Below are 14,812 nucleotides of genomic sequence, written 5' to 3'. Positions count from 1 at the left end.
CCAGCTCATGTGACAGAGTCACATGAGGGGACATGTTCTATGACAATTTTATTTCCTTTATTTTTTTTTTAAACAGTGCTTCATCTCCCCAAGGCAGTTCCATGCCTCGGAGATTGAAGCGCTCTTTCATGCATGAAGGTCGATGAAGGTCGCGCTAGGCCCGCCCGCCCTCCTCCTCCCGCCCGCCCAGGCAGCGCTGAGCCCTGCCGCTCGTGTTCCACGCTGGGCAGGCCTTAATTGGCCCGCAAGCTTGAAATCGCAGTGTGGAGCCGATTGCGGGCTGCAGTCAGCTTCCTGACTGCCCCCGCCAAGGGCAAAATCCTGCCCACATGAAGCCACAGGTTAGAATAGTAGGAAATCAAAGGGCAAAAGAAAGGGAGGAATTTAAAACAATCATGATCACTAGAGAAAAACTAATGGTAAACTAATAGGACTAAAGGCTGATAAGTTCCCTGGACCTGATGGCCTGTATCCTCAAGTCTTAGAAGAAGTGGCTGCAGAGATAATGGATGCATTGGCTGTAATCTTCCAAAATTCCCTAGATTCTAGAAAGGTCCCTTCAGATTGGAAAACCATAAATATAACACCTCTAGTCAGGAAAGGATGGAGGCGGAAAGCAGGAAGCTATAGGCCAGATAGCTTAACATCTGTCATTGGGAAAGTGCTGGAATCCATTATTAAGGTAGTAGTGGCGGGACTTGAGAAAATCATAAAACCATGTTGACTCTGATTGTGTGAAATGGAAATTGTGTCTGACAGATTTATTAGATTTCTTTGAGGATGTAACAAACAGGGTGGATTAAAGGGAACCAGTAGATGTAGTGCATTTAGATTTCCAAAAGGCATTGATAAGGTGCCACATAAAAGGTTACTACAGAACACAAAGAGCTCATGGTGTTGGGAGTAATATATTAGCATGGATAGAGGGTTGGCTAACTAACAGGAAACAGAGAGTTGTGATAAATGGTTGTTTTCAAGTTGGCTGCTGTAATTAGTGGAACGCCACAGGGATTAGTGCCTGGGCGTCAACTATTTACAAACTATATTAATGACTTGGATGAAGGTACTGAGTGCACTGTTGCCAAATTTGCTGATGATACAAAGGAAAGCAAGTTGTGAGGAGGACACAAAAGGTGGAATTGTCCTAGATTTGCACTGGGGTAGGTAAACGATGTTTTACCCGCTGGCCACAATGGCGGGTTTTCATGCTGTATTATCCCAAATCCGCTGTATTACTTATGCATTCCCGGGAAACATGCCATTTCCATGGTGGGCTGGCTCTCATTCGCCCGCCATGCCTTCACCTCGCCACTTCATCATGCTGGGCGCCATTTTTGAAGTTCAGCTGCGAGCACATCTCTCTGTGCTTCTAGCCCATGACTATGGAAGGGAAAGTATCCACGAAAAGCAAAAAGACTGCAGCCCCCAGGTTTAATGACACGTCACTGGTTTGTCTTTTGGACCCCGTGGAGGCCCGCCATGATAACCTCTACCCCCATTCTGGCTGCAGGACGGGCAGCAGTATCACCAATCCAGCATGGCAGCTGGTGGCAGCAGTGGTCAGTGCCAATGCTGCACAGGAGAGGTCGGCCATCCAAAGCAGATAGATGATGAATGATCTCATCAGAGCAGCCAGGGTATGACAACCATCTCATCACTCTAAAATCACACACTCAAGCCCATCACACATTCACTGGCATCTCATTCACTGCTAGCTCAAATGACATCACCACTCATTCTCTCACATATACCCTCACACATCCATCTGGCCTTATCTCCTCTAGAGGCTACCTCCTCAGCTCTCACCATCTTGAGGCCACTTGCACAGATCAACATATGCCCCTGGGATACACTCCTTCCCCAGTACAGCTCTTGTCCTGCAGCCTCTTCCCTTGCCTGGGGCCACTTCTCCCCCTTCCCCAAGCAAGGCCTTGCTCTGTAGCCATTGAAAAGCCACCCACATATGGCTGATCTGGTAGGTGGAGACCTACCTGTGAGCCCCACCAAAAGTGATGTGCTGCTGTCTGTGAAGCCTGGTGCTGATGACTGCGAGTGCTGATCAAAGCAAGGTAGGCAACATTGAAGTCCCGAGCGAAGTGCAGCTTGTCAGGTGCACATCGCTTATGTGCTGTTGTGAAACACGTCAGCATGTTTTCCGGCCAACGTGGGCGGGCGATCCAGCAAGGGGGGTGGGGGGGAGGGATGAGTCCGGCGGCTTGGCTTTATAATGATATGCTGATGTATTACAATGAGGTTCCTGATGTCAAAAGCAGGAATCGCGGCCCATCGTTGGTGGGCTGAGCGGACGTTCACAAACTGGTTTCACGCCATCATGAAACTAATCGTGTAATATAGTCCGCTCACGTCACTGAACATGCCCGACGCCAGAGGGCACAGAAAAACCCAGCCAAAGAGTCTGCAAAAGGATACAAGGTACAGGCCATTAAGTGATTGGGCAATAATTTGACAGATGGAGTATAATGTAGGGAAATGTGAGGCTATTCACTTCGTTGGGAAGAACAGAAAAGTAGAATATTTAAATGGAGAGAGACTGCTGAATGTAGTGGTTCAGAGGGATCTGGGTGCTCTCACACATGAAACACAAAAAGTTAGCATGCAGGTACAGCAAGTGATTAGGACGGCAAATTGAATGTTGCATTTCATTGCAAGGGGGATGGAGCATAAAAGTAAGGTAGTCTTGTTACAACTGTATAGTGCACTGATGAGACCACACTGGAGTACAGATTTGGTCTCCTTATTTAAGGAGGGATATACTTGCATAGGAGGCAGTTCAGGGAAAGTTCACTAGGTTGATTCCTTGGATGAGGGGTTGTCTTATGAGGAAAGGTTGAGCAGGTTGGGCCTATACTCATTGGAGTTTAGAAGAATGAGTGGTGATCTTATTGAAAAATAAAGGATTTTGATGGGGCTTGACTGAGTAGATACTTAGAGGATGTCTCTCCTCAGAGAATCTAGAACTAAGAGGCACAGGTTCAAAATAAGGGGTCTCCCATTTAAGATGGAGACAAGAAAGAATTTCTTCTCTTAGAGGGTCATTCATCTTTGGAATTCACTACCTCAGGGATCAGCGGAGGCTGGGTCATGAATATATTCAAGGCTGAGTTACACAGTTCTTTTAAATCTACAAGGTAGTCAAAGGGTATGGAGGGTGGGGGGGAGAAAGCAGGGCAGGCATGACCGTGGAGTTAAAGCCACAATAAGACTAGTCATGATACTGAATGGCAGAGCCGGCTTGAAGGGCCAATTGGTCTACTCTTGCTCCTATTTCTTATTTTCCTAACTGCTTAAACTGCAAAAGAAATCTGATCATACAAGCTGTTTTACCATTAGCCACTATAAAGTAAAAATTGAAAGCAACTACTGTATATAAATTCAAGCTATTGTTCTTTTGACTTGCATCTAAAAATATTTGCAAGGTTTACCTCGTGACTGCTCCGGAGAAGATTCTTTCTATCATTCTACCTGATATAGCTGAAAGTAAAAGCAGAAGCATAATTCATATAGTACACCTTGCAAAATTGAGAAATTTAATAAAACATTATAGACCGTTTCAAATTGATGGTTGCTGAGGGACATGCTTTAACAAGGATATGCACAAACTTGTTCAGTGACATTATAGGTTACTTTCAGTATTGCTGAAAAAAGAGACATCAAAGCTTTTTTGTCTTGCACACATCAGGGCACTTCACAAGAATATCAACATAAGGGGAAAACAACAATTTATACCGTATGTGAAGGGAGTGCTGATTGATTGGTAAGTGGACCCAGATTGGTAGAGGTGTTGTCATGAAGAATGCACCAGTGATGGTGACTGACAATTAACTGCCAAGCATTGTTTGAAATTTAAACCAAGCAACTTGACCCTGATTGGTCAAGGCATTGCCCTGAGGAATGAGTCAACGAATGGCTGTCACTTATTTTGTTTAGCTGAAACAGGTGCAATGTGTGTACATGTTCTTTCTGTCTGCAAGGAACAAGGCCCTGCATATTAATATATGTAGCTTCCAGTACACGTAAATGCGCCACGTGAGCCCGACTGAATCTTAAATTGGCTGTCAGTGTCATTCTTAACACACTGGGGATTATTTAGCAAATGTTGTCCAATCACTGAATCACATTTAATGTTGCACACTGTGTTTTGCAAGCATGGGCTGGTTGGGTACAGTCTGTACCTTGCCTGTTGAGAAGAGTGGCTGGGTCATACTGTTTGATATAATCTGACAGTCTTTGGGGCATACAGCCTACATATCTAGCATCACATTAGCAGTGAAATTCATATACCACATTACTCATTTGTGAGATAGGCAAAATGTCTTTTCGGCTTGACGACAGCATCCTGTTAGTGGTGAATACCACTTGTGTTGCTACTGCATAGTAGCAGCATGAAACAGCTAGCTTCACCTGTTGCTCAAATTGGGATTCTGACAGTTCCACACGTTATAAGGTTGGTCTTATTGGAAGCCTTGTAAACAGGGCCTGAGCCATTTGCTCACCAGGCAAGCTTGATGCTGAAACAGGGCTCATCAAAGGCATCCTGTGGGATAATGGTTACCCTGATCAGATCATTTCGAGCTGTATATCATGCACACTCATGAACAGGCCTAAGGCCATAGCTTTTAGCCCTGAAAAGTGCCCAGTCTACCGCAGATTACCCTGGAAGGGCAAGGTATCTCAAAAATTTGAGCAGCAGGGTTTCCCTCGTTTGCCAGCCTTAACTTCTGTCAAAGAGCTGTATAAACCCTCAAATAAAGTGCCAAAGCCATTTTTCCAGGTTTTCCAAAGCTCTGAAGTTACAGTGGATGACCCTGAGAACATCTGTGGAAATTCAGTTCCAATGAATGTGCACCTCCGAGTGATTCAATTAACAGAAGTAACTAGAGGAATAAAGTCAAGATACTGTGGATGCTGGAAATCTGAAACGAAAACAAAAAATGCTGGAAAAACTCAGCAGGTCTGACAGCATCTGTGGAGAGAGAGGCAGAGATAACGTTTCGAGTCTGTATGACTCTTCTTCAGATCTGAAGTAACTAGCTTGATTAATGATTTGGAATAAAGTGTGGTGCAAATGCATTTGAATTATTGGTATCAACCATCTTGAGGCATCATTACTTTACTGCCTGGGTAACCTGCTGGCATGAGGCATCTGGCAGGTAACTAAACACTACATCATGTGGACTATTTTGGGAAAAGGTTGGTGTAAATGTTAGGGAGCTCTAACTCAACTCAGGTTCGTTGATTCTCAACAGCTGAAATGTTGATGGTCAAGATTCATAACAGAGTTATGACAATTATTCAGTCAGCCTCAGAAGTGACCAATGACATAGTCATTAAAGCTCTCCTAATCTGTTTTCAACTAAAATAATGAACAGGATGCTCAATGGATGGTTCTGGACAGACCTAGCGAAAGAAAAAATGTTTCCAAACTTAATGTCTTCACTGTGATAAATAGAATTAATACAATTTCCCCTGCTCACATTATATATATGCATGCCTTTGACTATTTTCCTCCAAAATAAAAATCATTATTGATGGGCTGTGATTTAATTATATTGTTTGCCTTGATAAAATGAGCAGAATGAAAAATAGGCGGTACAATACAGGTTTCTGTTTTGTGAATAGGTTTATGTTCTAGCAAGTAAAGGAGGCTGACTATTTTTTCCCCAAATAGTTGTTCACCATTTATTTATGCATAGTCTGTCATTTTAAACATCAAGCAGCTGACTCTTAATAACCTGCTACTTCATGTTGGATGTCATACCATCATCATTATGTCTTGCCAGGTCCTTCTGATCAATGTAGAGGTCATGGTCAGTGTCGAGTTCCCAGAATTTACAATAGATCACATAAAAGTGCTCATAGGAGAAAAATTCTGTGAGCTGATTAATGTCCTCTTCCTCTTCCAATAAGGCTAGGTTCTACGAATTAAAAAAACATACCCTTACTTTAGAATTCATAAAATTATTAATAAAGTAATTACTCTAACACTGCAGATGGTTAACCGTCAGCTGAGGATAACTTAAATTAATAGAATTTAAACTGAAACTTAGCAACATTCCCACCACGTACACTATGTTGATGCATCGCTTATTTGCAAGCCAATAGCCAAATCTGTAATCCTTTAACTTTGGCTGAGCATTCACAATTTTAGTGCAAATCTAATTTTAAAATTTAGAAATAGTTTAACGGATCAATACTGTTGACTTCACTCACAATAATAAGGATTTAAACATTTCTCTAATTATGGATATTGAAATTTACTGCAGCCGCAATTAATGCAAGACTGATGGTGCCAAATGTGCAGTTGCTCTTAAGTCATCATATGTTCACAACACACTGTACTTCAGTGCGAGCTCTGAAAAACAGGACAACCTGTTGGCCATATAGGAGAATCCGACAAGTCCCATTTCAAGAAAGCTTCTGTTAAAAATAAACAGATGAAAATGCCAGCAATGATTAATGGAGTTAGATGTTTGAATCCAAGTGATCTGAGAGAAAATAAGTTCTGGAAATTCAAGTACGAAAGTGACAACAGCGGAAAAGAATAAAAAGATTTGTTTAAGAAAGGGAAGAATATCCAAACAGATTGCAGGAGACCATACCTGTAGAAGGTTGCTTTTCCTAATTTCTGTACAAGTTATACGCCCTGTCCATGATCTGTTTACTGTGTAAAATATCCTCTGTATGACCTGTACAATAAAACGCCAAAATTATAAAAACGAGCCTAATCTGCAGATAATACCAAAGTAGGGGAGGTAGCCCAGAGATTACAGAATAAGTTAAACAAGATTCAAGTTGATGACCTTTGATCAGGACTGGAGGATGTTCAGAAAATAAGTTTTTAAGCATGTAAGTCAAGTTACAAAGGGGGTTATGGGGGGAACAAGAGTAAATAACACCAGGGAAGGTCTGTAACAGGGCAGGAGTGATAAAATGCAAAGGGGGTGCTGCTGCAAGGCAAAAGTGGGTGGTAATGAGACAAGTGAAGAAAAAGATGTGTTTAGAGGAGATGTAAATGATTATAGCAGAGCAGGAACAAAACATGAAAAATCTGGCAAAAGGACAGAGGTTCCTGTCCCCAGGGAATATAGTGAAAAAAAGCTGGTAGATACCAGGGGCACTTGACAGTTGTGTATTGATAGGGAATCTATCGCAACCACACCTTTCCCACTCCCCAGTGGCTCTGGTGGACCTGTTTTCCATTACCAGCACCTGCGGTTTGTGAAAATTGGAGCAGTAGTCAAGGTTAAAAACTGTTAAACTCAATGTTCAAGGCAGAAGACTGTAAAGTGCCAAATAGTTTATTTTAATCCATTCATAGGATGTGGGTGTCTCTGGCAAGGCCAGTATTTTTTGCCCATCCACTTGAGAAAATGGTGCTGAACTGCCTTCTTGAACCGCTGCAGTCTGTGGGGTATAGGTAGGCTGTTTAGGTGGTAGTTCCAGGATTTTGACCCAGTGACTATGAAGAAACAGTGATATATTTCCATGTAGGATAGTATGTGATTTGGAGGGCAATTTGCAGGAGGTGGTGCTCCCACGCACTTGCTGCCCTCGCTCTTCTGGGTGGAAGAGGTTGCAGGTTTGAAAGGTGTTGTCAAAGGAGCCTTGGTGAGTTGCTGCACCACCTAGGGAAATTAGGGATGGACAATAAATGCCAGAGATGCTCACATTCCAAGAACAAAAAGGTTTATCCTGGCAGTGGGACAGTAGACATACAGTGGACAAGAGAGATTCTAACCATTGCCCCATGACATTCAATGGCATGACCATTGCTGAATCCCCCACTATCAACATGCTGGGGGTTACCATTGACCAGAAACTGAACTGGACTAGCCACATAAATACTGTGGCTACAAGAACAGGTCAGTGGCTAGGAATCTTGTGTCCACTAACTCACCTTCTGATTCCCCAAAGCCTGTCCACCATCTACAAGGCACAAGTCATGAGTGGGATGGAATACTCTCCACTTGCCTGAATGAGTGCAGCTCAAACAGCATTCAAGAAGCTTGACATCATCCAGGACAAGGCAGCCCACTTGATTGGCACCCCATCCACAAACATGCACTTCCTCCATTACTGACGAACAGTAGAAGCAGAGTGTACCATCTACACGATGCACTGCAGGAATTCACCAAGGCTCTTTAGGCAGCATCTTCCAAACCCACAACTGCTACCATCTAGAAGTACAAGGGCAGCAGATCACAGTGCAGAAGAGGCCCATCGGCCCATCGAGTCTGCACTGACACGTGAGAAACACCTGACCTACCTACCTAATCCCATTTACCAGCACTGGGCCCATAGCCTTAATGTTATGACACACCAAGTGCTCATCCAGGTACTTTTTAAAGGTTGTGAGGCAACCCGCCTCCACCACCCTCCCAGGCAGTGCATTCCAGACCGTCACCACCCTCTGGATAAAAAAGTTTTTCCTCACATCCCCCCTAAACCTCCTGCCCCTCACCTTGAACTTATGCCCCCTTGTGACTGACTCTTCAACTAAAGGGAACAGCTGCTCCCTATCCATGCCCTCATAATCTTGTACACTTTGATCAGCTCGCCTCTCAGTCTTCTCTGTTCCAATGAAAACAACCCAAGTCTATCCAACCTCTCTTCATAACTTAAATGCTTCATCCCAGGCAACATCCTGGTGAATCTCCTCTGCACCCCCTCCAGTGCAATCACATCCTTCCTATAATGTGGCGACCAGAACTGCACACAGGACTCCAGCTGTGGCCTCACCAAGGTTCTATACAACACCAACATGACCTCCCTACTTTTGTAATCTATGCCTCGATTTATAAAGGCAAGTGTCCCATATGCCTTTTTCACCACCCCACTAACGTGCCCCTCTGCCTTCATAGATCTATGGACACGCACGCCAAGGTCCCTTTGTTCCTCAGAACTTCCTAGCGCCATGCCGTTCATTGAATACTTCCTTGTCAAATTACTCCTTCAAAAGTGTATCACCTCACACTTTTCAGGGTTAAATTCCATCTGCCACTTATCTGCCCATCCCGTCTATATCTTCCTGTAGCCCAAGACACTCAATCTCACTGTTAACCAGCCAGCCAATCTGTGTCATCCGCAAATTTACTAATCTTACCCCCCACATGGTCATCTATGTCGTTTATATAAATGACAAATAATAGGGGACCCAGCACAGATCCCTGTGGTACCCCACTGGACACTGGCTTCCAGTCACTAAAGTATCCTTCTGTCATCACCCTCTGTCTCCTGCAACTAAGCCAATTTTGAATCCACCTTATCAAATTACCCTGTATCCCATGTGCATTTGCCTTCTTTATAAGTCTCCCATGTGGAACCTTGTCAAAGGCTTTGCTGAAATCCATATAAACTACATCAACTGCACTACCCTCATCTACACACCTGGTCACCTCCTCAAAAAATTCAATCAAATTTGTTAGGCATGACCTCCCTCTGACAAAGCCATGCTGACTATCCCTGATCAAACCTTGCCTCTCCAAGTGGAGATAGATTCTCTCCTTCAGAATGTTCTCCAAAAGTTTCCCTACCACTGATGTGAGACTCACTGACCTGTAGTTCCCTGGCTTATCTCTATAACCCTTTTTAAATAGCGGAACCACATTAGCTGTTCTCCAGTCCTCTGGCATCTCCCCCATGGCCAGAGAGGAATTAAAAATTTGGGTCAGAGCCCCTGCGATCTCCTCCCTTGCCTCCCTCAGAAGTCTGGGACACAAATCATCCGGACCTGGAGATTTGTCCACTTTTAATCCTGCCAACACCTCCAATACCTTGTCACTCCCTATGTCAATTTGCTTAAGAACCTCGCCGTCTCTCTCCCTGAATTCGATACCTTCATCCTCATTCTCTTGGGTGAAGACGGGCGTGAAGTATTCATTCAATACTCTAGCGATGTCCTCTGGCTCCACCCATAGATTGCCCACTTGGTCCCTTATGGGCTCTACTCTTTCCCTGGTTATCCTCTTCCCATTGATATACTTATTGAATATCGTGGGATTTTCCCTACTTTTACCAGCCAGAGCTTTCTCATATCCCCTCTTTGCTCTCCTAATTGCTTTCTTAAGCTCCGCCCTGCACTGTCTGTACTCTGCTAATGCCTCTGCTGATTTGCTTCCCTTGTACCTGCTAAAAGCCTCTCTTTTCCTTCTCATCGTAACCTGAATGTCTCTGGTTATCCATGGTTCTCTGGGCTTGTTACTCCTTCCTATCACCCTAGAGGGAACATGTTGAGCCTGTACCCTCCCCATTTCCTTTTTGAACACCCCCCCATTGTTCCTCTGTAGATTTCCCCACTAGTAACTGTTCCCAGTCTATGTTGGCCAGATCCTGCCTTATTTTACTAAAATTCACTCTCCCCCAATCCAAAACATTTTTTTGCAACTTTCGATTTCTTTGTCCATAACAAACTTAAACTGTACCATGTTGTGGTCGCTATTGCTAAAATGCTCGCCCACCACCACCTCAGCCACTTGTCCGGCTTCATTCCCCAGGATTAGGTCCAGCAATGCACCGTCCCTTATTGGACCCTCTACATATTGACCTAAAAAGTTCTCCTGTACACATTTCAAGGAATCCACTCCATCCAAGCACTTAACACTATGTCTATCCCAATTAATGTTGGAAAAGTTGAAATCGCCTAATATAATTGCCCTAATGTCATTGTTTTTACACACCTCCACAAATTGTGCACATATTTGCTCCTCAATTTCCCACTGACTATCTGGGGGTCTATAATAAACACCTAATAAAGTGGTTGCCCCTTTTTTATTCCTAAGCTCTACCCACAAAGCTTCATTTGATGCCCCCTCCAAGATATCATCTCTCCTTACTGCAGTGACTGACTTCTTAACTAATAATGCAACGCCTCCTCCTCTTTTACCCCCTCCCGTTTTGCCTGAAGATTCTATATCCCGGAATGTTGAGCTTCAATCCTGCCCTTCCCTCAGCCACGTCTCAGTGATGGCTAATATATCACAATTCCACGTGTCAATCCTCACCCTTAACTCATCCGTTTTACCTGTAATACTCCTGGCATTAAAGTAGAGACCATCCAGCCTTGCCTTACTTCCTTGAAGCTTTTTGTAGCTGTACTCCCTTTGACTTGATTGTTTTACTGTATTATGATGTATTCCTACTCTGCTAACATTCTGTGTCCCCTCCCCCTGCCGGATTAGTTTAAACTCCTCCCAACAGCACTAGCAAACCCGCCCGCAAGGATGTTAATCCCGCTCCAGTTCAGATGTAGACCGTCCTGCTTGTACAGGTCCCACCTTCCCTGTCCCAGTGATCCAGGAATCTAAAACCCTCCCTCCTGCACCAACTCTTAAACCACGTTTTCATTTGCGCTATTTTCCTATTTCTGAGCTCGCTAGCACGTGGCACTGGGAGTAATTCAGAGATTACAACCCGAGAGGTCTTGCTTTTTAGTCTACTGCCTAACTCCCTGGATTCTTGATGCAAGACCTCATCCATCTTTCTACCTATGTCATTGGTACCAACATGTACCATGACCTCTGCCTTATCACCCTCCTCCTTCAGGATGCCCTGCAGCCATTCAGTGACGTCCTGGACCCTGGCACCAGGGGGGCAACATACCATCCTGGAGTCACGTTGATGGCCACAGTAGTGCCTATCTGTTCCCCTGACTATAGAATCCCCTATTACTATTGCTCTTCCTCCCCTCCTGTAGGACAGGCTGCTTGTGGTGCCAGAAGCTTGGCTCTGTCCGCACTCCCTGGAGGATCCAGTGCCCTCATCAGCCTCCAAAACGGAATACCAATTTGCCAGCGGGACCCCAGGGGTCTCCTGAATTACCTGCCGGTTTCTCTTGGACTGCCTGGTGGTCACCCATTCCCTTCTTTGCTCAAATCCCTTCATCTACAGTGTGACTACCTCTCTAAACGTGCTATCCACGATGCTCTCAGACTCGCGGATGCTCCACAGTGTACCCAACCACCGTTCCAGCTCTGAAACCCGAGCTTCCAGGACACAGCAGCTGGACACACTTCCTGCACACATGCTGGCCCCGGGCACTAGAAATGTCCCCGGCTTCCCACATGGAGCACACCATGGCTTTGAGCGCTCCTGCCATGACTTATCCCTTTACATTAAACCTTTTAAGTCAACTACTCTAGGGCCCTTCTTTTCCGATCCTCGTTACTGTAGAATATAAACCACAAAGACCTTAAACTATAAGCGATTAAAGTAGCAAATACCTTACCCACTACTTACCAGTGATTCCTTTCGCTTGTAGCCTCTCCTGCTGTAGCATGCTCTGAAGATTTAATAAGTTGGATAGCAAGGAAAAAATGCAAAGAGCACCTCGTCCCTTGTGCACTGAATTCCCGCTTTGCACCAAATTCCGAATACCCACTAGCCGAGATACATGGGAACACCACGACCTGGAAATTTCCCTCCACGCCACTTACCATCCTGACTTGGAAATATAATCACTTCACTGACGCTGCGTCAAAGTCTAGGAGCTCCCTCCCTAACAGCACTGTGGGTGTACCGACACCACATGGGCTGCAGTGGTTCAAGAAGGCAGCTCACCACCACCTTCTCAAGGGCAATTAGGGATGGGCAATAAATGTTGGCCTAGCCAGCAGTGCCCACATCCTGAAAAATGAATTTTTAAAAATTCAGGGACGGCAATAAGGGAGTCTGAAACATTGGCTGCAAGGTATGGTTCTGAGAGTATGAACAAGTCAGGCTGCTGCTTGACTAATCTGTGGGACAGTTTTCCCAATTTTGGCGTAAGTTCCCAAACGTTAGCGAGGAGGACTAGGCTAGTTGCGCCTTTGTTGTGTCCTGTGCAGAGATCAATATCGGGCAATCCAACCGGTTTTATTCTTATTCAACTTCTTTGTAGTGGTTTGATGTAACTGATTAGTTTACTAGGCTGTTTCAGAGGGCATTTAAGAGTCAACCACATTGCTGTAGGTGTGGAGTCACATACAAGCCAGGCCATGTAAGGACAGCAGATATCCTTCTCTAAAGTATCTTAGTGAACCAGGTGGGCTTTTAAGACAATCCGGTAGTTTCATGGTCATCATTACTGAGACTAGTTTTTTATTCAAAATTCATTCTAGCATCATAGCTCCGGGCAAACATATCAAAGTCTGGACTTTTAAAAAAGCCTGAGCACATGAAGAACAAAACAAAATAATTAATTAAGACAGTAAAAGACAAACAAGATAAATCAATGGATAAATTTAAATCATACAACTGAGAAATAGATAATTTTTAATTGTTTTTGGAAATTAGTTTTATCTTAAGAGCAAATAAATGGCAATTCAAAAAATTTCAGAGCAAGTTTGATAAGTCTGCACTACTAAGAACCAGGGCTTGCAGCTAAATGCAGATTCAAATTGAATGTTTTTAATGAAGGAATTATGTAGAGGGATCATCAATTTAAAATCACCTAGATTATGGAAAAGTTACAGAAATTTCTTTACATACAGAATCTGCAGAGATAGTGGATGCATTGGTTGTAGTCTTCCAAAATTTCTCAGATTCTGGAAAGGTCCCAGTGGATTGGAAAACTGAAAATGTAACACCTCTGTTCATGAAAGGGTCTACAAAGGAAACTATAGGCCAGTTCGACTAACATCTCATTGGGAAAATGCTAGAATCCATTATTAAGGAAATAGTAGTAGGACATTTAGAAAATCATAATACAATCAGGCAGAGTCAACATGGTTTTGTGAAAGGGAAATCGTGATTGGCAAATTTATTAGAGTTCTTTGAGAATGTAACAAGGAGAATGGATAAAGGGGTACCAATAGATGTTGTGTATTCGGATTTCCAAAAGGCATATGATAAGGTGCCACATAAAAGTATACTGCACAAGTTACAGCTCATGGACTGGGGCGATATAGTAGCATGGATAGATTATGAGCTAACCAATAGAAGACAGAGTTGGGAAAAGTTGATAATTTCCAGATTGGCAAACTAACAAGTAGAGTTCCACAGAGATCAATGCTGCAGTCTTAACTATTTGCAATCCATATTAATAACTTGGATGAAGGGACTAACTGTATTGTAGCCAAATTTGCTGATGATACAAGGATAGGTAGGAAAGCAAGTTTTGAGGATACAATGGACCATAAATTAGCTGTCAGTGGACAAAAGTTTGCCGGATGGGGTATAATGTGGGAAAATGCGAGGTTGTCCATGTTGGCAGGGAGAATAGAAAAGCAGCGTATTAATTAAATGGAGAGAGACTGCAGAATGCTACAGTGCACAGGGACCTGGGTATCCATCTACATGAAATCACAAAAAGTTTGCATGCAGGTACCGCAAGTAATTAGGAAGGCAAATGTAATGTTGAACTTTATGGCAAGGGGAATGGAGTATAAAAGTAGGGGTGTCTTGTTACAACTGTACAGCACATTGGTGCAACCACATGTACAGTACCGAGTGCAGAGTTGGTCTCCTTACTTAAGGATGGATATACTTGCATTGGAACAATCCAGGGAAGGTTCACTGGGCTGATTCCTGGGATGAGGGGTTTCTTATGAGGAAAGGTTGAACAAGTTGATCCAATGCTCATTGGAGTTTAAAATAATGGTAGGTGATCTTATTGAAACATAAAAGATTGAGAGAGAGCTTGACAAAGTAGATGCTGAGAGGGTGCTTCCCCTTGTGGGGGAATCTAAAACTAGGGGGGACAGGTTAAAAATAAGGGGACTCCCATTTTAGAGAGAGATGAGGGGGGAGTTTTTTCTCTGGGGGTTGATAGTCTTTGGAATTCTCTTCCACAGAAAGCAATGGAGGCAGGGTCATT

The 14,812-nt window shown here is 43.8% G+C and overlaps 1 protein-coding gene across 3 annotated transcripts in view; it reads right to left on the bottom strand.

The window, feature by feature from the left end:
• The window catches only part of ppp2r3b (protein phosphatase 2, regulatory subunit B'', beta), a 148,959-nt gene that overhangs the window by 33,025 nt on the left and 101,122 nt on the right, over positions 1-14,812 (bottom strand). For all 3 annotated transcript variants that reach the window (XM_078545111.1, XM_078545113.1, XM_078545112.1), the window contains 3 exons: positions 6,621-6,707; positions 5,780-5,936; positions 3,444-3,492 (listed from right to left, as the gene is read on the bottom strand). In XM_078545111.1, coding sequence (XP_078401237.1) covers positions 3,444-3,492; positions 5,780-5,936; positions 6,621-6,707 — 293 coding nt within the window. The remainder of the gene's footprint in view (positions 1-3,443; positions 3,493-5,779; positions 5,937-6,620; positions 6,708-14,812) is intronic.

Source organism: Cetorhinus maximus, chromosome 7 (assembly GCF_964194155.1).
Source record: "Cetorhinus maximus chromosome 7, sCetMax3.hap1.1, whole genome shotgun sequence".
Lineage (NCBI taxonomy): Eukaryota > Metazoa > Chordata > Chondrichthyes > Lamniformes > Cetorhinidae > Cetorhinus > Cetorhinus maximus.
The sequence above is the reverse complement of the archived record's forward strand: the minus strand, read 5'-3'. Positions and strand labels throughout refer to the sequence as shown.